Source organism: Oncorhynchus keta, unplaced genomic scaffold (genome assembly GCF_023373465.1).
Source record: "Oncorhynchus keta strain PuntledgeMale-10-30-2019 unplaced genomic scaffold, Oket_V2 Un_contig_3382_pilon_pilon, whole genome shotgun sequence".
Lineage (NCBI taxonomy): Eukaryota > Metazoa > Chordata > Actinopteri > Salmoniformes > Salmonidae > Oncorhynchus > Oncorhynchus keta.
This window is the reverse complement of record NW_026287226.1, coordinates 66,536-94,534: the sequence shown is the minus strand read 5'-3', so window position 1 is coordinate 94,534 and position 27,999 is coordinate 66,536. Positions and strand designations below refer to the sequence as shown.

The following is a 27,999-nucleotide window of genomic DNA, read 5'->3' as shown; positions in this document are numbered from 1 at the left end:
CTAATATCCTTTTATCAACAGTACATAGTGGGATTGAATGGAGAACATGATGGTAATACATATATATATCTATTTCTGTTTAATACCGTGCCTTATTTCATAGTCCCTTTGGGAGAAGTTTCTCTTTGTGTCTGGATCTAGTTAGGTTGTGTCACGTCTCTGGTGAGACGTGAAGAGAGGGTTTTGTAAAGAATTGCTATTTCTTATGCAAGTGACCAGCCTACTGCTAAATACATGGCTACAACTCACAGTAAAGCCTGTGGGGTCCCCTACAGGATAGCTCCCACATTACACACATAATCTCTCTTTTAGTCGAACACTGTGTGCCCGAAGAGGATTCTACGATGACGGACAGACAACTGAGCCAATGGCGGAAGACTACAGACTACACCCCAGCTGAACCAATCCAAAGATCCAATCTTCCAGAATCAACCTACTTTCTGTGCCGTATATTAGGGCTGTACTGATTCTTAACGGCCTCTTTTCCTGCTGTTCTGTGCGAGCGAACGGGAGAGCCGTAATTACGCTGTACTAGATATCTTCACTCTGAATAAACTGTCGCTTGTCATAACAATTTACCACTTTGTCTGAATCGATCCTTGACCGGCTCGCCCATCTACATATCTAATTACTAACAATCTCTTTTGATTTGATTTGATTTTGATCTCCTTCAGTTTTGTGTCACTAACTGGTAAGTTGCTGTACACAGTGTACACTTGCATGTCCTGACATACTCACAGCTTGCCTATGCGAGGTTTCTCCACCACCACTAGCGCGTTCACCCAGTCAGCCGGTTCTGTAACCTTGGTGACTATGTCACATTGCTCCATGCTCTCCAACTCTTTCTTCAGAAGGGCACGGAGAGCAAGGGGAATCTTTCTCTGTGGGTAGACCACAGGGGTTGCGTCTGGGTCAAGGTGAATGGTACATTCTCCTGGGAATAATCCTATTCCTCTAAAAACATAAGCAAACTCCTCCAGTAAATTGTCTCTCTACTGGTGCTGTCACTGATAAAAGTAGCTTGATGAGGTCCATGTCTAAGCATGCTTTAAGACCTAGCACTGCAGGTGCTCTAGTGTCAACAACATAAAAGTCCAACATCATGTCACTTTCCTTGTATTTGCATTTGAAAGTGCATGTGCCTTTTACTGGGAGCTGTTCACCATCATAACCAGTCAGTCTGTGCGTGGTGGGCTGTAGCTCATACTCAGATGTCAAGCTGCGGTACTTATTCAGAGGAATAATGTTTACTTGTGCACCAGTGTCTAGTTTTAACTTTAGCTTTGTGCCTTGTGTTCCTATCTCAATGTCAGCAAAGGCTTGCTCTGTCTCTGATATTTGACTTTTCTGTGTCACTGAATCAATAAACAGTTCATCAGTTCATCTTTGATTGACATTTCATCTTCACTCACTGTGAGTACTGTTTTTCCACGGTAAGCTCTGCACACTTTTGCAAAGTGATTCCATTTTCCACATATAGCACACTGTTTGCCTTTAGCTGGGCAATTTCCTTGTTCTAAAACGTGCTCTCTGTGCACCGGAGGTGTGCTTTGATGTCTGCCTGACTGCACTGCACTTGATGCGCTCGTGCTGCCGCGCGAAATGGTTTTCATCTGAGCCTGTGCTCGTGAGATCTGGCTATGTCGATAGCTTTGTCCAGCGTTACCCCAGACCCAACATTCAAAAGTTTCTCTCTCACTCGCGGTGAGTGTATTCCAAATACAATATGGTCCCTGACCATCTCATCCTTGTTTGCATAATCACAGTCTTTCACAAGTAGACGCAGCTCTGTCACAAACTGTTCAAAAGACTCTCTAGCTCCCTGTACTTTCTCATGGAATTTGTACCTAGCGAAAATCGTATTGGTCTTCGGCACAACATATGCTTCAAAAAGATCGTAGTATGTTTTCAGTACCTTTGATTCAGCCTCGGTAAGTGCCCATGTAAATATCTCTCACTTTTTTCACCGATCCAGAGGAGCAGGTAGCTGCATTTTTCCTCTTCTCCTCTGTCCTTCAGAGGACCCGTGAACATTAGCTCCACATGCTGATTGTACTTACGCCATGCATCGGGTAAGTTTGTAGACTCCCACTCCATTCGAGGTGAAGGAACTCCAGAAAAATCCCTCTTGTAAGGCCTTTTATTCTGACACCATGTCTTGTTTTGCACACTTTGTACAAAATAATACAATGCAGTAATACAGGATATTTCTTAACGTAGCTATTTATTAGCTAGCTATAACTGGCATGTTCACGTATCGCCAACCAGGATCAATCTGCCCATGACCTGACCATTTGGGTGGTCTTAACCAATCATAGCACAGCATGATATGGCGGTAAAATGCATCCAATTACAATTCAGTATGTTTACACATATGAATATTACACCTATAGCCTAAATCTTTTGATTACTGATGCACGTTTCTGAATGTCTGCCTGGTAGCCAACATGCCTGGCTTTGCCCCTCCCATCTCTGTCTCTCTCTCTCTCTTCATCGCTAAGTCCGTGCCTACCTATGCCTAGCTTTGCCACTCCCAACTCTCTCCATCGCTAAATCCGTACCTATCTATGCCTGGCTTTGCCCCTCCCATCTCTGTCTCTCTCCATCGCTAAATCCATACCTTCCTATGCCTGGCTTTGCCCCTCCCGTATCTCTCTCTCTCTCTTCATCGCTAAGTCCGTGCCTACCTATGCCTGGCTTTGCCCCTCCCATCTCGCTCTCTCTCTCTATCGCTAAATCCGTGCCTGGCTTTGCCCCTCCCGTCTCTCTCTCTCTCTTCATCGTTAAGTCCGTGCCTACCTATGCCTGGCTTTGCCCCTCCCATCTCGCTCTCTCTCTCTCTATCGCTAAATCCGTGCCTGGCTTTGCCCCTCCCGTATCTCTCTCTCTCTCTTCATCTAAGTCTCTTCATGCCTGGCTTTGCCCCTCCCATCTCGTCCGTGCCTACCTAAATGCCTGGCTTTGCCCCTCCTCTCTCTCTCTCTCCATCGTTAAGTCCGTGCCTACCTATGCCTGGCTTTGCCCCTCCCATCTCTCTCTCTCTCTCTATCGCTAAATCCGTCCTGGCTTTGCTCTCTCTCTCTCTCTCTCTCTCTCTCTCTCTCTCTCTCTCTCTCTCTCTCTCTCTCTCTCTCTCTCTCTCTCTCTCTCTCTCTCTCTCTCTCTCTCTCTCTCTCTCTCTCTCTCTCTCTCTCTCTCGTTATTCAAGTAGACTATGGAAAATAGTTGCACGTTTCTGACTGCCTGCCTGCCTGGTTTTTTTTAATTTTTTTTTAAACTTTTACAGGGACAGTGCACATTAAATCAACGTTTCAGTAAAAGTGCCGGTTTTAGCCAGCCGGCTAATTTTCAACCGCAGTCCCTGGGCAGGTTATTAAAAACAATTACAATATAGACAATCATTGAGCAGTGAGCACACGCAGAGCAACATATGACAAGCAAGACATAGCATACAGACAGAGCAACAGAACAAAAAGCAGCAAGATAAAACCTCACAAGCTACAGACACCAGACAACATGGAAAGCGGCAATACACAGCTAGGGTTTATGTTCACAAATCTGATTGACCTTTAGCCATGTCTTCATGCATTTAGTGAAAGTGTGATATATGGTGCAGTTATGTGTATCTGATGGCAGTGTATTCCAGATATGGGAAGCTCTCACAGAGAAAACGGATTTACTAAAGGTGTTTTTCCTTAAGGGAACTATACAGTCACCTCTCATGGCAGACCTTGTGGATCTGTTGCCATATGTTTGGGTTTTCTGTTTAACAAAAATACTGAGTGGAGGGGGAGCCAGGCCATTTAGGATCTTGAAACAAGACATGCGTCGGTGTATTGCACGAGATTTTCCCAACTCGGGAGCTCATGCTTTCTGAGGATGTAACAGTGATGATGGCTATTGGTCTTCCTATCAAGCACTTTGAGAGCCTGTTTGTAGACAGACTGAATAGGTTTTAATGTTGTACAGCAAGCTTGGGCCCAACTAGTCAAGCAGTATGTTAAGTGGGGGAGTAATCATAGATTTGAAGTACAGTTTTGCTACCTCTGTAGTCAACCAATTTCGTATAAATCGGAAATTTGGCTATTTGAATTACATTTTTACATGCTTTTTAAAAGAGGTTGGAATCAAGTATGATGCCAAGGTACTTAAAATCAGATACCACCTGGAGCTTCTCCCCTGACATAGACATCTGGCTCAGTAGCATCTATTGCCCTCTTTGTGATGAACATGCAAACAGTTTTTTTCACATTGAGATGCCAGCACGAGTCACTGAGCCACTTTGTAACCTGGACCATTACCGTAGTGAGTTCTTGTGCAGCGTGTTTGCTCTTTGCATGCTCATATATCACTCTATCATTTGCATACATTTGAACTTCAGACCCAGTACAGACAGAAGGGAGATCATTAATGTACAGGCTGAACAGGAGGGGCCCCAGTATTTACCCTTGGGGCACGTCCACATCATAGCTAAGAGTGGGCGACAGCTCATTGCTCACTTTGACTCTCCCTCCGAGAGAGAGAGAGAAAGAAAGAAGAGAATTAGAGAGAGCATATGTGGGGTGGCCAGTCCTCTTCTGGCTGTGCCGGGTGGAGATTATAACAGAACATGGCCAAGATGTTCAAATGTTCATAAATGACCAGCATGGTCAAATAATAGTAAGGCAGAACAGTTGAAACTGGAGCAGCAGCATGGCCAGGTGGACTGGGGACAGCAAGGAGTCATCACGACACCCAAAAGCTAAAGGGAGGGCAGAGTCCGCAGTAAAAATCACAAAGAACCTCTGCAAAAAGGCTCTGCGAGAGGGCAAAGATGCCTGGAAAGCAATCCTGCAGTGGCGCAATACCCCGACAGAAGGCATGGACAGCAGCCCGGCACAGCGCCTCATGGCACGGCGCTTAAAAGCAGCTCTGCCAGTAGCCAGCTGTGAAATGGTTAGATTACTTGTTAGATATTACTGCACGGTCGGAACTAGAAGCACAAGCATTTCGCTACACTCGCATTAACATCTGCTAACCATGTGTATGTGATTTGATTGAATGTTTTCCCCATAAAACCTACCACTGCTTTGATTTCTAATTTGCTCATTATTGGTTTATGCTGTGTTAAAATTTGTGTTTAAGCAATAAACAAATTTAAAAAAGAAAAACTCCTGGTTGTAAACTGACTGCAGTAGCTATGTTTTTGGTATCGCTCATGTCATACTGCGTGTCATTCCTCAACTGTCTGGATTTTACATTCATTTTGGACCTCCACAAAACTGACACACTAAATCAACAAACTGTTTTTGTACATATTCAAGTAGTGATTCATAACATACAAATACAATCAGTACATGGCTTTCCATTAATTTCTTAAACTCATTGGAAATTAAATGGAATTCAACTATGCTATAATCCCACTGAATCATGAATAAGCCTCATTCAGATGATTTTACATGGTCCTTTACACACCAGCTCCGTGGGAAAATTGGATCCTGGCCAAAGGCACAAGTTCATTCAAAAAGTGTGAGACATCTAGGATGAGTTTTTGACAATATTAATGTCAACTGCCATATGTTGATGTACATGTCCAACTGGTTTCCTCCTATTCTCAGACTACTGATGCCAGACTAGTGTTTTATCATGTGGCCACAGATACTCCGCTATTCTGTCAGTGGTTCCAGATCTACAACAGACAACAGTGTGCGAATAGCATACAGTATTGAGCAACAGAGAAGTAAAATTCCATTGTTATGAAAAAATCATAATCATTTTTTTAAGTGTCTTGTACCGTCCCAAACAAAGTACAATAAAATGAAATTGAAATGAAAGCTAAAGGGCATATGCAGTAGGGTTGATAAAGGTCAAGATACGTTTGACTGGGACTAACGGAAGCTTAGGATGTTTGGTAACATTTGGCATCCTAAACTTGTTTACATGTGACAAAGTAGGCTACAGGACCATATAGTGCTTCTACCCAAGTGGTGGCCCATCATGTCTTTAGGAGCTACAGTCTTTTTCATTTTTTCCAACCAGGCATTAAACAAGACATATAGCTAGAATGTTATGGAGTGAAACAGCGTCTGTGCCACCAGTAAGTACAGATAGTAGTATAAATCCCCTGGCACAGTCCCCGCAGCCGGACAACTTTCTCATGGTTTCTGGAAGGAAATGCTGTAGGAACGCTCAACCGGTGTCGCTCATTCAGCCGACAGAAACTTTCAACCAGCTTTCCCCATTAAGCAGCGAGTCGGAGTCAGAGGCCGAGTCTTCTCTGGTCTCTACTCCTCCCGTTACGGGGTCTGAGACGCCGAAGCTTCCCACCATTAGCTCTGACAAATTGAAAACTCTAGTCATTGGCGACTCCATTACCCGCAGTATTAGACTTAAAACGAATCATCCACCGATCATACACTGTTTACCAGGGGGCAGGGCTACCGACGTTAAAGCTAATCTGAAGATGGTGCTGGCTAAAGCTAAAACTGGTGAGTGTAGAGAGTATAGAGATATTGTTATCCACGTCGGCACCAACAATGTTAGGATGAAACAGTCAGAGATCACCAAGCGCAAACATAGCTTCTGCGTGTAAATCAGCTAGAAAGATGTCGGCATCGAGTAATTGGCCCCCACTCTCCCAGTTAGGGGGAGTGATGAGCTCTACAGCAGTCTCACAACTCAATCGCTGGTTGAAAACTGTTTTCTGCCCCTCCCAAAAGATAGAATTTGTAGATAATTGGCCCTCTTTCTGGGACTCACCCACAAACAGGACCAAGCCTGACCTGCTGAGGAGTGACGGACTCCATCCTAGCTGGAGGGGTGCTCTCATCTTATCTACCAACATAGACAGGGCTCTAACTCCTCTAGCTCCACAATGAAATAGGGTGCAGACCAGGCAGCAGGCTGTTAGCCATTGAGACCGTGTCTGTGCCTCGACCTAGGTTGGGCAAAACTAAACATGGCGGTGTTCGCCTTAGCAATCTCACTAGGATAAAGACCACCTCCATTCCTGTCATTATTGAAAGAGATCATGATACCTCACATCTCAAAATAGGGCTACTTAATGTTAGATCCCTTACTTCAAAGGCAATTATAGTCAATGAACTAATCACTGATCATAATCTTGATGTGATTGGCCTGACTGAAACATGGCTTAAGACTGATGAATTTACTGTGTTAAATGAGGCCTCACCTCCTGGCTACACTAGTGACCATATCCCCCGTGCATCCCGCAAAGGCGGAGGTGTTGCTAACATTTACGATAGCAAATTTCAATTTACCCCCCCCCCAAAAAAAAATATGTTTTCGTCTTTTGAGCTTCTAGTTATGAAATCTATGCAGCCTACTCAATCACTTTTTATAGCTACTGTATACAGGCCTCCTGGGCCATATACAGCGTTCCTCACTGAGTTCCCTGAATTCCTATCGGACCTTGTAGTCATAGCAGATAATATTCTAATCTTTGGTGACTTTAATATTCACATGGAAAAGTCCACAGACCCACTCCAAAAGGCTTTCGGAGCCATCATCGACTCAGTGGGTTTTGTCCAACATGTCTCTGGACCCACTCATTGTCACAGTCATACGCTGGACCTAGTTTTGTCCCATGGAATAAATGTTGTGGATCTTAATGTTTTTCCTCATAAACCTGGACTATCGGACCACCATTTTATTACGTTTGCAATTGCAACAAATAATCTGCTCAGACTCCAACCAAGGAACATCAAAAGTCGTGCTATAAATTCACAGACAACACAAAGATTCCTTGATGTCCTTCCAGATTCCCTCTGTCTACCCAAGGATGCCAGAGGACAAAAATCAGTTAACCACCTAACTGAGGAACTCAATTTAACCTTGCGCAATACCCTAGATGCAGTTGCACCCCTAAAAACTAAAAACATTTCTCATAAGAAACTAGCTCCCTGGTACACAGAAAATACCCGAGCTCTGAAGCAAGCTTCCAGAAAATTGGAACGGAAATGGCGCCACACCAAACTGGAAGTCTTCCGACTAGCTTGGAAAGACAGTACCGTGCAGTACCGAAGAGCCCTTACTGCTGCTCGATCATCCTATTCTTCTAACTTAATGGAGGAAAATAAGAACAATCCGAAATTCCTTTTTGATACTGTCGCAAAGCTAACTAAAAAGCAGCATTCCTCAAGAGTGGATGACTTTCACTTCAGCAGTGATAAATTCATGAACTTCTTTGAGGAAAAGATTATGATTATTAGAAAGCAAATTACGGACTCCTCTTTAAATCTGCGTATCCCTTCAAAGCTCAGTTGTCCTGAGTCTGCACAACTCTGCCAGGACCTAGGATCAAGAGAGACGCTCAAGTGTTTTAGTACTATATCTCTTTACACAATGATGAAAATAATCATGGCCTCTAAACCTTCAAGCTGCATACTGGACCCTATTCCAACTAAACTACTGAAAGAGCTGCTTCCTGTGCTTGGCCCTCCTATGTTGAACATAATAAACGGCTCTCTATCCACCGGATGTGTAACAAACTCACTAAAAGTGGCAGTAATAAAGCCTCTCTTGAAAAAGCCAAACCTTGACCCAGAAAATATAAAAAACTATCAGCCTATATCGAATCCTCCATTCCTCTCAAAAATTGTAGAAAAGGCTGTTGCGCAGCAACTCACTGCCTTCCCGAAGACAAACAATGTATACTAAATACTTCAGTCTGGTTTTAGACCCCAGCATAGCACTGAGACGGCACTTGTGGAGGTGGTAAATGACATTTTAATGGCATCGGACCGAGGCTCTGCATCTGTCCTCGTGCTCCTAGACCTTGGTGCTGCTTTTGATACCATCGATCACCACATTCTTTTGGAGAGATTGGAAACCCAAATTGGTCTACACGGACAAGTTCTGGTCTGGTTTAGATCTTATCTGTCCGAAAGATATCAGTTTGTCTCTGTGAATGGTTTGTACTCTGACAAATCAACTGTACATTTCGGTGTTCCTCAAGGTTCCGTTTTAGGACCACTATTGTTTTCACTATATATTTTACCTCTTGGGGATGTTATTCGAAAACATAATGTTAACTTTCACTGCTATGCGGATGACACACAGCTGTACATTTCAATGAAACATGGTGAAGCCCCAAAATTGCCCTTGCTAGAAGCATGTGTTTCAGACATAAGGAAGTGGATGGCTGCAAACGTTCTACTTTTAAACTCAGACAAAACAGAGATGCTTGTTCTAGGTCCCAAGAAACAAAGAGATCTTCTGTTGAATCTGTCAATTAATCTTAATGGTTGTACAGTCGTCTCAAATAAAACTGTGAAGGACCTTGGCGTTACTCTGGACCATGATCTCTCTTTTGAAGAACATATCAAGACCATTTCAAGGACAGCTTTTTTCCATCTACGTAACATTGCAAAAATCAGAAACTTTCTGTCCAAAAATGATGCAGAAAAATGAATCCATGCTTTTGTCACTTCTAGGTTAGACTACTGCAATGCTCTACTTTCTGGCTACCCGGATAAAGCACTAAATAAACTTCAGTTAGTGCTAAATACGGCTGCTAGAATCCTGACTAGAACCAAAAAATTTGATCATATTACTCCAGTGCTAGCCTCTCTACACTGGCTTCCTGTTAAAGCAAGGGCTGATTTCAAGGTTTTACTGCTAACCTACAAAGCTTTACATGGGCTTGCTCCTACCTATCTCTCTGATTTGGTCCTGCCGTGCATACCTACACGTACGCTACGGTCACAAGATGCAGGCCTCCTAATTGTCCCTAGAATTTCTAAGCAAACAGCTGGAGGCAGGGCTTTCTCCTATGGAGCTCCATTTTTATGGAACGGTCTGCCCACCCCTGTCAGAGACGCAAACTCGGTCTCAACCTTTAAGTCTTTACTGAAGACTCATCTCTTCAGTGGGTCATATGATTGAGTGTAGTCTGGCCCAGGAGTGGGAAGGTGAACGGAAAGGCTCTGGAGCAACGAACTGCACTTGCTGTCTCTGCCTGGCCGGTTCCCCTCTTTCCACTGGGATTCTCTGCCTCTAACCCTATTACAGGGGCTGAGTCACTGGCTTACTGGGGCTGTCTCATGCCGTCCCTGGAAGGGGTGCGTCACCTGAGTGGGTTGATTCACTGATGTGGTCATCCTGTCTGGGTTGGCACCCCCCCTTGGGTTGTGCCATGGCAGAGATCTTTGTGGGCTATACTCAGCCTTGTCTCAGGATGGTAAGTTGGTGGTTGAAGATATCCCTCTAGTGGTGTGGGGGCTGTGCTTTGGCAAAGTGGGTGGGGTTATATCCTTCCTGTTTGGCCCTGTCCGGTGGTGTCCTCGGATGGGGCCACAGTGTCTCCTGACCCCTCCTGTCTCAGCCTCCTGTCTCAGTATTTATGCTGCAGTAGTTTATGTGTCGGGGGGCTAGGGTCAGTTTGTTATATCTGGAGTACTTCTCCTGTCCTATTCGGTGTCCTGTGTGAATGTAAGTGTGCATTCTTAATTCTCTCCTTCTCTCTTTCTTTCTCTCTCTCGGAGGACCTGAGCCCTAGGACCATGCCCCAGGATTACCTGACATTTCCCCAGTCCACCTGGCCGTGCTGCTGCTCCAGTTTCAACTGTTCTGCCTTATTATTATTCGACCATGCTGGTCATTTATGAACATTTGAACATCTTGGCCATGTTCTGTTATAATCTCCACCCGGCACAGCCAGAAGAGGACTGGCCACCCCACATAGCCTGGTTCCTCTCTAGGTTTCTTCCTAGGTTTTGGCCTTTCTAGGGTGTTTTTCCTAGCCACTGTGCTTCTACACCTGCATTGCTTGCTGTTTGAGGTTTTAGGCTGGGTTAGGCTGGAGATTATAACAGAACATGGCCAAGATGTTCAAATGTTCATAATAGTTGTCGGGGGTGAAGCAAGTCAGCACCTCAGGAGTAAATGTCAGTTGGCTTTTCATAGCCGATCATTAAGAGTATCTCCACCACTCCTACTGTCTCTAGAGTTGAGGCATGGTCCTAGGGCTCAGGTCCTCCGAGAGAGAGAAAGAGAGAATTAGAGAGAGCAGGTGCCCATTCGGTAATCTGGCCCTGTTCATCAAGTTAAACCACAGGTATTGTTGTTACACATCCTCACACTGTCTTGGAGGATAAAACTGAGACTGTAGCCAGCTTCCATTTTACCTCATTTTATTGTCCAAACAATGTTCCCATAGTCCAGAAGTATTGGATGAAAATCCACAATGTTGGTGCCATACAGGAGCACTGACCAATCTGTCTCCAAAAGAGGACTGCTGTTTTTGAGGATGGTGTGGAGGTCAGTGGTTGATGATCTGAGCACCCCCTGAGATGGTGAGTATGGTTTCAGTCGACCACTATTGAGCTGGTAGATCAGATAGGAGCTTCGAGGAAAGGTAATTTAGTGCTTTGAATGTGGTTCATATGGACTTATAGTGGATTCAGGACTTGGACAAGGAGTCAATGCAGTTTAAAGATGCATTTACATGGGGGTTGGATGATAGTGTCAAATTTCTTAGAATGAGAGAAAATATTGGAGTTTGGGGACTGGAGGGGATAATAGTCAAGTTGGGAAATGTGCAAATATTTACATACAAATATATAGTCAAGTTGGGGATGATTCAGATATTCCTGTTGAAAAAGAGAAAAGACAGAAAGATATAATCTTACAGTATTGTAACATTCTGGGTGTAGTGGGTGAGAAGTCAGGCGCAGGAAGCAGAGAGTTCAGGGTAGTTTAATGCACAAAACGACGAACATAAGCCAACCCCACGAAAACACAGGGCGTACAACAAAACAACGCCCCAAACATGGGGACTTAAACTGTCCAGCAAAACCCACAAAATGGGAAACAAGTAACCCACAGACGTGCACACAAGTTACACAAAACAATCCCGCACAAAGAGCAGGCGGGTCGGCTGGCTAATAAAGCCAAACTAATCAGCAAATACACAACAGGTGTAACCAATAAACAGACAAAGAGGGGGAGGAAAGAATCAGTGGCAGCTAGTAGGCCGGTGACGACGACCGCCGAGCGCCACCCGAACGGGAAGGGGAGCCACCTTCGGTAAGAGTTGTGACAAGTATATTAAATTCATCCCTTTGGGCCAAAACTGGTTGAATAAACTTTTCCACCTCATTTCAACAACAAGAAAATCTATGTGATGATGGTGAATCAATGCTGAAAACTCAATTGGATTTTTTTCACCCAACTTTTAACCAGCATTTTTGGTTGATTTCACATTTTGGTTGAGTTCCCAAATTTAAATCAAAACTAGACATTGATCTGATGTCTGCCCAGTGGGATTGGATCTCTGTAATCATATCAGCTCATTTGTTACACTTCTTCTAATCATCCAGAGAGAATGTACCTTTCTTTGAGGATAACCTTTGAGATGACCTCCCTCAAGGATTCTCTCTCTTTCCTTGGAGCGAATTTGTCCCACATTTTAGGAAAGTCGCCATTGGTGGCCATGTTGCTCAAGATATTGCGACCATGATGCCTGTGGACAAAATATATGAATATCATCTTAAACGTGCAACATATCAAATCATTTCTGCTGTCTGTGATTAAAAACAGTACTTAATTGATGGCAACCTGAGAAAAAATAAGACATACATTAGTTAGAATTTGCAAGAGGGTCAGTTTGAGCAATGTACCGCATTACCTGATCTACAAATCATCTCAACAATATAACAACTGGGTTTTAACCATTCGTTATTATGAAAATCTTAGCAAATCTGCACAACACTTGGCTCAGACCATTGTGATCAAGTAGGGTTGTCTTCATTAGGCACCAAACAGATGGAAGGAAACTGAATCAGGTACTGACTATTTGGACTCATTTACATTTGTAATTTTTACCCCAATTTCGTGGTATCCAATAGGTAGTTACAATCTTGTCCCATCGCTGCAACTCCCGTAAGGACTCTGGAGAGGCGAATGTCGAGAGCCATGCGTCCTCCGAAACACAACCCAGCCAAGCCGCACTGCTTCTTGACACAATGCCCGCTTAACCTGGAAGCACCAATGTGTTGGAGGAAACACCATACACCTGGCGACCATGTCAGCGTGCATTGCACCCCGCCCACCACAGGAGGTCACTAGTTGGCGATGGGAGAAGAACATCCCTCCCGGCCAAACATCCCGGCTTAGCTTTTGGCTTTTTAACTTTCAAACCCATATGGGTGCCTGGACTTGGATATTCCTATGCCACGTAGAACTTATTTGTGTTTATAATTTTTCCTTTTTGTTTTCAATTACTATTCCCCTCCAAGAGAACCTGTGGTTGTTTTGGAATACCTAAAATCCGCAATTCAATCCATGACACCCTTTAGCATAGATGCTGTAGACCAGGGGTGTCAAAGTCAAATGGACGGAGGGCCAAATAAAAAATTTAGCTACAAGCCGAGGGCCGGACTGTTCGAATGTTCATTGAAAAATTTTTAAATGACGCATATAGTCTAGTGAACCTAATTGAACCTACTGAAAACCTAACAAATATATTCCAATATGATCAGATAAATAAAGCAATATTTTCTTATGGCTCTGTCAGTAATCTTTAATTTTCAACAGACACAAAAGACAAATTTCCTTTATATAAAAATCCCCATAACATGAACATTAAATGAAAGAAACCGGTATTCAAGGCACCATCAGTAGCCTATATTTTCTATTTTAGCAAAAGTGGGCTAAATTTACTTCAAAGAAAAAAACAATAATAGCAATTTTCTATCATCCACTCAACTGAAATATTTTTAAAATATAATTGGATTGAAATACAATAAAATAAAGTGCAAAAATCTATTAATCAAAAACAACACTTTGTTTAAGGAGAAGTAACATGCAGTGAAAACAAATATTAAACTTTAACTTTTAAACTTGAACTGAGTAAAAACTCTAAATATGTGATTGCACAGTAATGTTCACTTGTTTGAGGTTGAGGGTGATACTTGGTGGTGTCCCATCTTTTCCACAAGTTCATCAATGTTCGGTGTAAGGCTCTGAGCTGAGGAAATCCTCAGAATTGAGTGGAGGTGTTCAGCAGTAAGTCGACTTCTGTGTGATGTTTTGTTCAAGTTCATCAAAGAAAACAGTTGTTCACACAGGTATGTGCTGCCAAACATAGACAACGTTTGAGCAGCCTGGATGCGCAGCTGGGGCATTGTGTCGGGGAGGAAACGGGCGAACTCCGCAGCACCCACTGCCGCATATTTTGCCCTCAGTGCATCATTGCATTGGAGGTCAATCAACTCCATTTGGAGGTTTGGTGGTGAGCTTTCCACGTCAACAGCAAATGGGTTACCGAGCAGTTCCAACCTGCTTTTTTGTGCTTCAAAGTCAGCAAATCGGCGTCGAAAGTCAGCGGCAAGCATACCTATTTTATCAGCCAACTGTGCGCTCGGGAACGCACTGGTAGAGCTTCTCTTTCATGGTCTGGCAGCTGGGAAAGTGGCTCAAATTTTCTTTCCGCATCTGCGTCTCCCACAGAGTCAGTTTGGTTTTAAATGCCTTCACTGTACTGTACATATCAGAGATGACACGATCCCGACCCTGCAGCTGCAAGTTCATTGCATTCAGATGACTCGTAATGTCACACAGAAAAGCCATTTCGTCTCGGAGTTGTGTTGTGTCTTTCCCTTTGCTGTCCAAGAACAGACAAATCTCCTCACGAAGCTCGAAACATCTTTGAAGCACCTTTCCCTGGCTTAGCCATCGCACCTCTGTGTGATAAGGCAAATCACCATGCTCCGTTTCTAACTCCGTCAGAAATGCCTTGAACTGGCGGTGATTCAAACCTTTGGCTCTGATAAAGTTAACTGTGCGCGTGATGATGCTCATTACATGCTCCATTTTCAAGGCTTTACCGCACAACGCTTCCTGGTGTATGATACAATGATAAGCTGTCAGCTCACCTGTCGCGTTTTCCTCTTGCATCTTTTCCCGTATCTTCGCCACCAGTCCGCTCCTGTGTCCACACATCGCAGGTGCTCCGTCGGTTGTCAAACCCACGAGTTTTTCCCAAGGCAGCTCCATCTCATTTACACATCTTGACACCTCTTCATACAAATCATGCCCCGTAGTTGTGCCATGCATAGGACGTAAAGCCAAAAACTCCTCTGTCACGCTTAGGCTGGAGTCCACTCCGCGGATGAAAATTGACAACTGGGCAATGTCAGAAATGTCGGTGCTCTCATCCACAGCCAAGGAATATGCAATGAAATCTTTTCCCTTTTTCACAAGCTGCTCTTTTAGATTGATGGACAACTGGTCTACTCTCTCGGCAATGGTGTTTCTGCTCAGACTCACATTTAAAAAGAGTTGCCTTTTTTCTGGGCAAACTTCGTCACAAACTTTAATCATGCAGTTTTTGATGAAATCCCCCTCCGTAAATGGCCGGGCTGATTTAGCGATCTCTTCTGCCAAAATAAAACTGGCCTTGACAGCAGCCTGGCCTTGTGATTTGGCTTTTTTGAACAGAGCCTGTCGAGATTTGAGGCCTCGTTTTAATTCCTCTGCCTTTTGTAGCCTTTGTTCCATGTCCATATTCTTGTTTTTGTCCGCGTGTTTCGTTTCATAATGTCGTCTCAGATTATACTCTTTCAGTACCGCCACACTTTCTCCACACAGAAGACACACAGGTTTTCCAGCTACCTCCGTGAACAAATACTCCGACTCCCACCTTGTTTGAAACCCCGGTTCTCAGTGTCCACCTTCCGTTTTGCCATTTTTGATGGGTATCTGAAAGTTAATTTTACTGTGATGCTGACAACTGCTGTGCCAATAAATATTGAAATGAAGCAGCCTACTGCTCGGTGCGTCACCGTTGCATTGTGGGAAATGTAGTATTGGTGCGTGTAAAAGATCTGCGGGCTGCCGGCTTGCTGCGGTCTGCGGGCCGGTTCTAATAATAAATCAAGATCATCCCAGGGGCCGTAAAAAACCTTCTCGCGGGCCGGATGTGGCCCGCGGGCCTTGACTCTGACATATGTGCTGTAGACAGACGACAATGTGGCTTTTAAAGTCAATTTCAATTTGTATTCGTGGTAAACGCTGCAGATGTTGACTCAAGACTAAATTACCTTTAAAAGCTGCATTGTCGGCGATCTAGTGCTATAGCGAGCCATGGATTGAATCCCGGCCTTAACTGTTATGTTGAAGCAAGCTACTTTACAGGAGGAACTTCCCACCTGACTTCCTGTGCAGGGTCCACAGCCAGTTTACTGACAGCAATCAAGAAACGGTCAGTGAGGTCTTTCTTCCCCGACAGGAGACGAGCCGCCCCCATGACCTCAGCCAGTCTCTCCAGGTGCTGAGCAGTGCAGCTCCTCACCGCAGCGTTACGGTGGCTGAGTAAGGAATAACAGAGCACATCAGTTATATGTCATAGAGATACATGAGTTAGGAGATGAATGATAATGGATTGTATTGATGAAGTCTCATCGATGGATCAAAATGTTCGGTAAGACTTTATATTAAGGTCACTTAATATACCATTTATAAACTGTTTGTAAAGAGTTTACTTACCATTTATGAATCATTATTGCTACCTTTGTAAATGTCAATAAGAAATCTAGAAATAGTTATTGACACATTTAAAAATGCTATTTTAAATGATTTGTTCATGAGGTGTTTGATCATAGTATGTTCACAATTTGTAAATGATTAATAATGTACTACTAATGTACTATGAACCAGTTATAAAGGAGTTACTGTCAAGGCATTTGTTAATGGTTGATTAATGGTTTGACTCACCATTTATATACATATTTATAAATGTATTTATAAATGTCACAAATTGTGTATTTATTAATGAGTGCATTTATGAATGTGAGTACATGTACTTACGAATACCTCAGTGCCTCACTAATAGCCCCTAATCTAAAGTGTTCACTATATATACTTTATAAATGTTTATAAATGACTTGTTACTCCCCAAAGGCTAGCACACATCAGTAGACAGTACCTCTCCACCAAGGGCTAAAAATAATCTAAATAACGCAATGGTAAAATAAGAAGTACACAACACAAGGAAGTATAAGACATAACAAAAAATGTGATTCCATTCAAATGGTGACGTCTAGCGTTGGGGTGAGTTGCTGCCGGAAGTGTTGTGGAATAACCTAGCATGCTGATGAAAAGGGCAGTTAATTCAAAACTAGCAGTATTTCAATCTTCTTTATTTTGAGGCTTGGATAATGGGATAATTTGTGGAAGTCCGGATCTACCCCTTAGTGAGTGTTAATTGACCCCTCTCCTCTTTACCTCAGCCCACCGACCAGCAGGGCATTCATGACACGTGTAGGGGTGCAGCTCTGCACCATGTGACCCAGGGCAAAGTTGGCGCCCTGCCGGATGAAGGCGTTGGCCTCGCTGGTTTTGTGCAGCAGCACGCGTGCCGTCCCCTCCACCTCACTGTCCATGGCCCTCTGGAGGTGGACGTACATGTCACCCAGTGTGGCCATGGCAGCACAGGACACTGCAGAGCGCAGGTTCTTCACCTGAATCATAATAACACACACAGGACCAGCTATTAATGTTGAGCAGAACAACCCACGAACATCAGAAACATGACACAATAATTTGACTTGTTCTCCAAATGTAGCAGATTTGTGCAGATGAATGAATAGGGCAGTGAATGAATACAGCTACCTCATTTATAATGGCATGGCAGATATCATGGAGTTTAGGCATCAGTATGTCCATGTGGTTCTGAGCCATCACACGGAGAAAGGTCAAGGCCTCGATCTTCTTCTCCCTGCAATTCAGTGAAAGAAACGTAAGCATTTTCCAAAAACATTATAATGATGTTCATCAATTAGGACTCTGGTCTCTTAATTTCAGAAGTTTCTACGCTCTGTAGCTCAAATCTACTTTTCCAAGTACACTACACTGTGCTTCCTTTAGCCTAGCTCCATTGGTCTTGTCTACAGTGAATGCTCACCAGTCATCAGAGGCAGAGTGGAGCAGCTTGAAGGTCTTAGTCAGGGCCTGCTCTGGGTTGGACAGGGGCTACAATCTGGCCTGGTTCTTAATTTGACCCTTTGGCTTACTGGCTGCCATCTTGTCTATGGGTTGACAGCAGACATCTATCTCTCTATGAACTGTATGTATTTATTTATGTATTTACTCATTTCCATATCTGTTTGTAGCTTTTAACACTAGTTCATTATGATATCATTTTAAATTTAGCACATATATTTTTGGTGCTCTCCCTGCTCAGAAACAGGGTCCAATTAGCCTTGAGTAAAAGTTCTCTCACTGTGAAACAGGCAAATCATGTGTGGAAAAATGTCTTATCCCTGGGCTAAAGCCATTTGTGTCCCTTCCCTTCCTACTGTCTTTCTATCACTCTACCTAGCTTCATCTCCCTGTCTTATTTACATTCGTGTGAATACATGAGAGGGACTGACCTGAGCCGGTGGCAGCCTTTGGCATGCTAAGGAACCTTATAGGCCGAGGCTGTTTGCTCCTGGGCTTGGTAGGAGGGGGAGCAGGCCTGGGTGGGCTGTCAAGCGACTTGACCGGGGTCCCGACATCCAAGTAGTCACGGAGCTCCGCAGGGGTGTTCATATCCACTGAGCTCAGGCTTCCCAGAGAGCTGGTTGCTATTTCCCCCGTGGACATGGCCGAGCCCAAACTTCTCCTGCCCATGGCCTTCACCTCATGTACCCCCTTTGGGGTAGACCAGAAAAGAATGCTCCCATCATAGAAATACACATAGAACTAGTATATACATAAACTAATACAGAGAGATCCTGTATTCTAGGATCTATACTATCATGCTGTTTAAACCGATACCCCCTGTATTTAGCCTCGTTATTGTTATGTCATTGTGTTACTTGAATTATTATTACTTTTTACTTTAGTTTATTTGGTAAATATTTTCTTAACTCTTCTTGAACTGCACTGTTGGTTTCACAGTAAGGTCTACACTTGTTGTGTTCGGCACATGTGATTGATTTGATTTTAAGACATGTTTTGGCAATTTATCAGTCCAAGTATATTTCTGAACTGCAAATTTTCACATTTACAATACATTCGAAGTCCATCTTACCTTCCAGTCCTCCTCCTTCAGGTGAGCCTCGATGTCCCTCACCTCCTCCATCAGGTCAATGGGTCCGTTGTTGTCAGCACAGCCCTGGTCCGACTGGACTTTCAGGGCTTTGACTCCCCGCCTGCCCTTCTTCTTCTTGCCCCTCTTGGAGGGAGCTGCAGTGGGAGGGACGGGAACAGGCCACACGCTACCGCTGCTGAATGACTTATTTACCTGGATGGACTCCAGAGAGTGAGATCCGGGTCGAACTTGGGCTCCGTCCACCCCCACGATGTTCTTCAGTGGGGCCAGAGCTATGTGCTCAAGCCTTCGTGGCAAAGGCCTCGGTGGAGCTTTCGGCCGCGGAATGCACTGAATAGAGGGGACGAAGTGGTGCGCGAAGGTGCTGCCAACCCCGATGAGAGCAGTCCGGACATAATTCTCATGGATAGCACTTATCTTTCTTTGCTTTGCTTCCATGGCCTCTCTCTCAGCTCTCTGCATCTGCAGAAGTCTGGCATCACTGATGAAGCCACGATGGCCCTCTGCGATTGGGTAGCTCTCCTGATAGCCCTGGATCACAATGGTACAGTATGAAATGTATAGCAGAAGTGAAGAAGGCAAAATAGTTTCTACAGTGTGTCATGAAAAACTTTTAAGCTAAAGATTTTTATGGATGTAGGCCTACTGTATGTCTATGAAACCACAAAATAAACAGTGATATTTTTGGGGAAAAAAACGTTTGAAAAACTGATGAGCCTTACAAAACTTGAAAACTTGTCCTGGTTATCCTGTTGGTTTAAAGCCATGTTTTGCTTCCTCAGGTTTTCGATGATGCTCTTCATCTGTGAGTTCTCCTTCTGGAGTTTGTCAAACTCACTTGATTTTCTCCCTCGATAAGCCATTGATGATAAATATTAACACTCTCAAAATAAGAACTTAACCTATCTCTGTGAGAGATCTATCATGAAATGAAATTTTGCTTGTCAGATGGAACCAGCAATGATATCATGGCAAGGCTTCCGTTACATTGTGATGTCATAATGGGGTCTGTTGACAGTGCTGGCACATCAGCACATGGTGAACATTAATGAAAGCTTTTTGATTCCCATATAAAATTATGAATGTGGTGAATTTGTATATATATATATATAAATATATATATAAACTCAGCAAAAAAAAAAAACTTTTTTAGGACCCTGTCTTTCAAAGATAAAAAGCGTAAAAAGCTAAGCAACTTCACAGATCTTCATTGTAAAGGGTTTAAACACTGTTTCCCATGTTTCCCACGCACAATCCCTACATCAGTGCTCAGACTTTCTGCAATAAGCTGAGAGGCTGAACTGAGGGCTTCTAGGCCTGTTGTAAGGCAGGTCCTCATTAGACATCACCGGCAACAGTGTCGCCTATGGGCACAAACCCACCGTCGCTGGACCAGAAAGGACTGCCAAAAAGTGCTCTTCACTGACGAGTCGTGGTTTCGTCTCACCAGGGGTGATGGTCAGATTTACGTTTATCGTGGAAGGAATGAGCGTTACACCGAGGCCTGTACTCTGGAGCGATATCGATTTGGAAGTGGAGGGTCCGTCATGGTCTGATGCAGTGTGTCACAGCATCATCGGACTAAGCTTGTTGTCATTGCAGGCAGTCTCAACGCTGTGTATTACAGGGAAGACATCCTCCTCCCTCATGTGGTACACTTCCTACAGGCTCATCCTGACATGACCCTCCAGCATGACAATGCCACCAGCCATACTGCTCGTTCCGTGCATGATTTCCTGCAAGACAGGAATATCAGTGTTCTGTCATGGTCAGCGAAGAGCCCGGATCTCAATCCCATTGAGCACATCTGGGACCTGTTGGATCGGAGGGTGAGAGCTAGGGCCATTACCCCCAGAAAGAAATGTCTGGGAACTTGCAGGTACCTAGGTGGAAGAGTGGGCTAACAAGGTACAGCAAGAACTGGCAAATTGGTGCCGTCGATGAGGAGGAGACGCACTGCAGTACTTAATGCAGTTGATGGCCACACCAGATACTGACTGTTACTTTTGATTTTGACCATTGATTTTGATTATTCCATTTCTGTTAGTCAAATTTCTGTGGAACTGGTTCAGTTTATGTCTCAGTTGTTGAATCTTGTTATGTTCATACAAATATTTACACATGTTAAGTTTGCTGAAAATAAACGCAATTGACAGTGAGAGGACATTTCTTTTTTTGCTGAGTTTATATATATATATATATATACAGTATATATACACTGTATACAGTTGAAGTCGGAAGTTTACATACACCTTCGCCAAATACATTTAAACTCAGTTTTTAAAAATTCCTGAAATTTAATCCTAGTAAAAATCCCCTGTTTTAGGTCAGTTAGGATCACCACTTTATTTTAAGAATGTGAAATGTCAGAATAATAGTAGAGAGATTGATTTATTTCAGCTTGTATTTCTTTCATCACATTCCCAGTGGGTCAGAAGTTTACATACACTCAATTAGTATTTGGTAGCATTGCCTTTAAATTGTTTAACTTGGGTCAAACGTTATGGGTAGCCTTCCAAAAGCTTCCCACAATAAGTTGTGTGAATTTTGGCCCATTCCTCCTGACAGAGCTGGTGTAACTGAGACAGGTTTGCTTGCTCGCACACGCTTTTTCAGTTCTGCCCACACATTTTCTATAGGATTGAGGTCAGGACTTTGTGATGGCCACTCCAATACCCTGCCTTTGTTGTCCAAACTTTTTATGGCTGCAGGGGCCGTATTGAGTAGCTTGGATGAAAAGGTGCCCATTGTAAACAGCCAGCTCCTCAGTCTCAGTTCCTAATATATGCATATTATTATTAGTATTGGATAGAAAACACTCTAATATTGTCTGTGAGTATAACAGAACTGATATTGCAGGCGAAACTCTGAGGAAAATCAAAACAGGAAGTGGCTTCTATTTTGAAAACTCCATGTGCCATAGGCTCCCTTTGCTCCATTTAAAGGGATATCAACCAGATTCCCTTTCCTATCGCTTCCTCATGGTGTCAACAGTCTTCAGACATAGTTTCGGGCCTTTATTTTGAAAAATGAGCCAGAAAGATAACATCGCGTCAAGTGGTCACATGAGTTTTGCTTGCGCAACAGAGTTTGGACAGCTATTGCTTTTCCCTCGCCTACTGTGAAAGACATTTGCGGTTGATATATTATCGATTATATATTTTAAAAACAACATGAGGATTGATTATGTAATGTAAATGTAATGTAAATGATTATAAAAAACATTTGACATGTTTCTGTGGACATTATGGAAACTATTTGGAATTTGTCTGCGTTGTCGTGACCGCTCTTTCCTGTGGATTTCTGAACATAATGCGCCAAACAAAACGGAGGTATTTTGGATATAAAAATAATGTTATGGAACAAAAGGAACATTTGTTGTGTAACTGGGAGTCTGGTGAGTGAGTCTGGTGAGTGAAAACATCCGAAGATCATCAAAGGTAAACGATTAATTTAATTGCTTTTCTGATTTTCGTGACCGAGCTACTTGATGCTAAGTGTACTTAATGTTTTGTCGAGCGATCGATAAACTTACACAAACACTTGGATTGCTTTTGCTGTAAAGCATAATTTCAAAATCTGACATGACAGGTGGATTAACAAAAGGCTAAACTGTGTTTTCCTATATTGCACTTGTGATTTCATGAATATAAATATTTTTTTGTAATGTTTATTGAATGTAGCGCTATGCTATTCAGCAGTTGTTGATGACATTTATCCCGTTAACGGGATTGCAACCATAACAAGTTCTGGCTTCCAGTTGAAGCTCGCATCCGCTACAAGACCATGGTACTTGCCTACGGAGCTGTGAGGGGAACGGCACCTCAGTACCTCCAGGCTCTGATCAGGCCCTACACCCAAACAAGGGCACTGCGTTCATCCACCTCTGGCCTGCTCGCCTCCCTACCACTGAGGAAGTACAGTTCCCGCTCAGCCCAGTCAAAACTGTTCGCTGCTCTGGCTCCCCAATGGTGGAACACACTCCCTCACGACGCCAGGACAGCGGAGTCAATCACCACCTTCCGGAGACACCTGAAACCCCACCTCTTTAAGGAATACCTAGGATAGGATAAAGTAATCCTTCTCACCCCCCTTAAAAGATTTAGATGCACTATTGTAAAGTGGCTGTTCCACTGGATGTCATAAGGTGAATGCACCAATTTGTAAGTCGCTCTGGATAAGAGTGTCTGCTAAATGACTTAAATGTAAATGTAAGTTAATCCCTTCTCTTAACATGTATGGCCCCAAAACATAATCAAGCAGCTGACCAATTACGCAAGACTTTAGTTCGAAGTTAACTGAGATTAATCAACAACTGGATACATTTCTTTATTTCTAAAGTGAAACTATCCTCCGCATTGGAGTATCTCTACAAGTACAAGTTTAACCAGTATTTCAGTTGTTTTACCGTCCCATGAAGAAGTGCGGCAGGAATGTGAGGAAGGATCCTACAGCCATGAGGAAACAGCCCATAGCAATGAACCTGGGCCGGTGCAGCTTCGCCCCAAAATGGCTGACCACAGCCAGGAACAGCAGGTTACCTGCAAGAAACCACAACACTGCAGTAGTCAGGAATAGCAAATTATAAACACTGTTATTTTTTAAACTAAGAATGGCATATCAGTTTGGATACTAGGCTGCAACAACATAGCATCAAATAAAACAATGTTAGGGGTTTGACAGTAGAGTCATAGACAAACGCCAGTCAATCAATTAATAGGAACAACTATAAAACTGGACAGTATTGAGAGCAGACTGATTGAACCACAAAAAAAAATGGATCATACTTTAGTCTGTATCTGGTTTTTACTACATGAATTCTCAAGCAACTCAATGTTATTGTTGAAACCCATCTCAAAGCTGCCGTCTATGAGACCGATGAGAGAGCTGGACAGGTCAAAGTGTCTCTCTGAGTGATGGCACTCTTCATGTAGGTCCCTGACAGAGCTTTGGTGAAGGAGGCGAACTACAGGGCCACGATGAACTGCTGACAAACACAAGAGAGAGAACATTAGTGTGTGTTTGTCCGTGTGTATGTGCATGCGTGGATGCGTGTGCAAACAGAGTACATGTGTAGCTGAGGTGGCCTGCAATAGTAAAAAGAACGGACACATGTTTACGTCTGCAAAGTTCTGCCTCTTTCTTTATTTTTAAGAATATTTTTTTCTCTTGTTCAATTGTCTATTTTCTTGTTAGTACTTTGAAAATATTCACATCAAACAAGTGCACACTTTAAATTACACAACATAAATGCACTTTACCTAAAGCAGAATTTAAAAATGTTCCACAAATAACCCTGTCTTAGTGTACGGTTTCACATGAAAACCACAATGTATTTCACATTCATACAATAGAAACACCTATATATGAAACCATAAATAACTGAATGTTTCTCTATATACCACTACCTCTATAAAAAAGTGACAATAATACATTCAGCTTTAAGATAGTGGCACCTCCAGAAAATCGTCTCTCTCTCACTGTATGCACTAAAAGTACACCAGACTGAGCGTGCTCGGCCACTTTACCAGCTAGTGAGCACAATTTTACACAAAACAACCAATAACATGTAAAACCAACTCAGAAATCCCTAACAAATGGATTCTTGATAAAAAAATCTCCTAGACAAAATCCAGTACAAGTCAGCTACTCAGTAAACATAGTCTTTGTGACTCGTAAATGTTTTTTTTACCTCAGCTAGCATCAAGCTAACATACACTCTCACTCAATGTAAATCACGTTCTTCTCACTCAGTTCGACACAAAGCCAAAACAAAACCTTTCCTAACGTGATAATATCTGGACAAAGTTGTTAAATATCATGGTATTACATATTGTGTATATATTTGAAAGTTTGAAGTTCTGTTACATACCTGTAATAGTAAAAGAACAGACACAGTTTACCTCTGTAAAGTTCTGGTCCTTATTCTGCAGAATGGTGAGCGCTTGGCCAAAACTTGCTGTTTCTCCTGCTCCAACAGTGCAACAGCGCCATCTATTGGCCTGATGGACTGCTAACGCTAAAGTATGTAGAAAATCCCATTAAGATTAATTAAGACAAATACAGAAACAATTAGGGGGGATAAATAATAAATGGGTGTCTGTTTTTAGTGACTTTGTTTTCAACCCATTACACATGCACAATCATACATGTGCATTTAAAGCATTATTAAGATCCTTGAGCGTGGAACTGCAGGGCGTTTACGCAAAAAACACATGAATTTCACATGTGAACACGGGAAGTGTACCAAAAACATGTTTTAATGTAATCTTATGTGAAGATAATGTGATAACATGTAAAGCAACATGTGATTACATTAAACTACACTTGTGAAAATGTGATCACGTTGTGTTCCAAAATGTAATTTGTGCTCACATAAAATGTAAGTTGAAATCATGTGGTTTTTCTGTAAGGGCAGGAATATAAGATGCATTTCGCATTGAAAATTAAATGTTCTTTGAGGTTCTTCCATGTTCCTTTCCATGTATTTTCCATTTTACTTTCCCTCAGTCCTTTTCACTTTCCTTGGCAAAACAAGATCTGTCCCCGTCAAGACTTATTCAGCTTCTGATGGATTTTAAACCATTCAACAAATAGTTTTATAATGAAGATTAGACCCAAGTAAACACCCTGTATTCTTTACACACACATTGAAAGGCAAACATCTCGAATTTGGACTCATCAGACCAAAGGACAGATTTCCACCAGTCTAAGGTCCATTGCTCATGTTTCTTGGCCCAAACAAGTCTTCTTATTTTTGGTGTCCGTCCTTTAGTAGTGGTTTCAATGGAGCAATTCGACCATGAAAGTCTGATTCACGCAGTCTCCTCTGAACAGTGCATGTTGAGATGTGTGTGTTTCTTGAACTCTGTGAAGAATTTATTTGGGCTCCAATCTGAGGTGCAGTTCACTCTACTGAACCTATCCTCTGCAGCAAAGGTAACTCTTGGGTCTTCCTCTGAGAGCCAGTTTCATCATTGCGCATCATGGTTTTTGCGACTGCACTAGAAGAAACTTTCAAAGTTCTTAAAATGTTCCGTATTGACTGACCTTCATGTCTTTAGTAATGATGGGATGTTGTTTCTCTTTGCTTATTTGAGCTGTTCTTGGCATAATATGGACGTGGTCTTTTACCAAATAGGGATATCTTCTGTAAACCATCCTTACCTTGTCACAACACAACCGGTTGGCTCAAACGCTTCAAGAAGGAAAGAAATTCCACAAATTAACTTTTAAGAAGGTACACCTGTTAATTGAAAAACATTCCAGGTGACTACCTCATGAAAAGGTTGGAGAGAATGCCAAGAGTGTGCAAAGTGGTCAAGGAAAAGGATGGCAACTTCGAAGATTCTCAAATATAAAATATATTTTGATTTGTTTAACACTTTTTGCTTACTACATGATTCCAAATGTGCTATTTCATAGTTTTGATGTCTTCACTATTATTCTAAAATGTAAAAAAATGTAAAATTAAAGAAAAACCCTTAAATGAGTAGGTGTGTCCAGACTTTTGACTGGTACTGTATATATTGTGGTAATGCAAATATGGTACAATCCAAGGGTGCAGAGCTTTTGGAGACTTACCCAGAAAGACTCACAGCTTTAATCGCTGCCAAAGGTGATTCTAACATGTATTGTGAATACTTATGTAAATTAGATATTTCTGAATTTCATTTTCAATACATTTGAAAAAAACATTTAAAACATGTTTTCACTTTGTCATTATGGGGTGTTGTCTGCAGCTGGGTGAGATGATTAAAAAAACTATAATTTAATCCATTTGGAATTCAGGCTGTAAGAAAACAAAATGAGGAATACGTTAAGGGGTATAAAAACTTTCTGAAGGCACTGTATATCTGCAAGAAAGTGATAAATGAGCGACTCTTTGAAAGGGGGTCATATATACATTGCCTTATTAAAAATAAAAATAAAAGCTATCTTGCTATAATCGGCATAGTTTCTCTTAAACAAAGCAATCTGATCATGCTACAGGGATTTTTTTTTAAATGGCTTCTGCAAAGCACATATACATTGTCCAATCAACATCCACACATTGATTTCATTCTTCAGGTCTTTATTCAAACACAAACACACGTGGAATAAAATGATCTTTCAGTGTCTTGTTGCAGGTTGTGCAATGTTCGAAAGTGTGTGAGCGATTAGCATTAATGTTTGTGTATGTGTGTGGGGTCAAGTTTGGACGGTCGTACATATGCAAATAGGCAAGATTGTACATTTCAGGTCCATGGACAGCAGCAATATCAGCATAGCGATATCTGTCATTCAGCACCACATGACAGTAGACAGCGGCCATCTCATGTGAAGTTGGAACTGGGGAAATCCCATGTAATGAGAAACGAGGCCTAGGAGGCAAAAAGACTGAAGGAGAAGACTCCCTCAAGAACTCTATGCTAAACTGTTCTGCCACATTCACTTCAAATGTTACATCTTTCGATTTGTAAATGATAGGGAATACATCTGCAAATAATTTAAACTGATTATTCAAACTACACTGTACAGCTTGTGTGTGTCTGTGCATCATAGGTACAACAGTAAGCAATTCCGTTCTCAAATGTCTGTTTATTGTGAGAAACAAAAGGAAAAACACCTGTTAGACAATTACAATGCTGACTGTCATGCATTTTTACTATTACCAACAAGACAACGAAGTGATACGTGTCATGGAGACTAAAAACGGATACTTTCCAAACACCAAAAGTTCCCACGCTGAGCGATATTGTTTACTACACTATTATGCATACAATCCAAGTCATACGTTTATTGTCATTCATACTCTTATTTTTTATCGAATATCTTTTCAAAAGTGTCCATTGTGTCAATTCAGAGCTTGGAAAAATATTGGAATAATGTGCTTAAGGGGACTGACACTCAAGCCGCACAACAGGATAACACAACAACCACATTTTCAATTGACAATCATTGCTTTAAATGGATGTGGT

The 27,999-nt window shown here is 42.4% G+C and overlaps 1 protein-coding gene across 10 annotated transcripts in view; it reads right to left on the bottom strand.

The window, feature by feature from the left end:
* Positions 1 to 11,039: 11,039 nt before the first annotated feature.
* LOC127923963 (TOG array regulator of axonemal microtubules protein 1-like) overlaps positions 11,040 to 27,999 on the bottom strand; it is a 51,817-nt gene continuing 34,857 nt past the window's right edge. The window contains exons 1-6 of one of the 10 annotated variants that reach the window (XM_052508263.1): positions 18,375 to 18,519; positions 17,614 to 17,719; positions 17,227 to 17,462; positions 16,152 to 16,310; positions 12,332 to 12,463; positions 11,682 to 12,022 (exon numbers count right to left, since the gene is read on the bottom strand). In XM_052508263.1, the coding sequence (XP_052364223.1) occupies positions 11,779 to 12,022; positions 12,332 to 12,463; positions 16,152 to 16,310; positions 17,227 to 17,462; positions 17,614 to 17,682 (840 nt within the window). In that variant the 5' untranslated portion in view covers positions 17,683 to 17,719; positions 18,375 to 18,519 and the 3' untranslated portion in view covers positions 11,682 to 11,778. Of the gene's footprint in view, positions 11,592 to 11,681; positions 12,464 to 16,151; positions 16,311 to 17,226; positions 17,463 to 17,613; positions 17,720 to 17,905; positions 18,259 to 18,374; positions 18,637 to 19,018; positions 19,571 to 23,447; positions 24,027 to 24,911; positions 24,989 to 27,999 lie in introns of those variants that run through there. The other 9 variants (XM_052508264.1, XR_008116320.1, XR_008116322.1 and 6 more) reach the window with 9 other exon arrangements.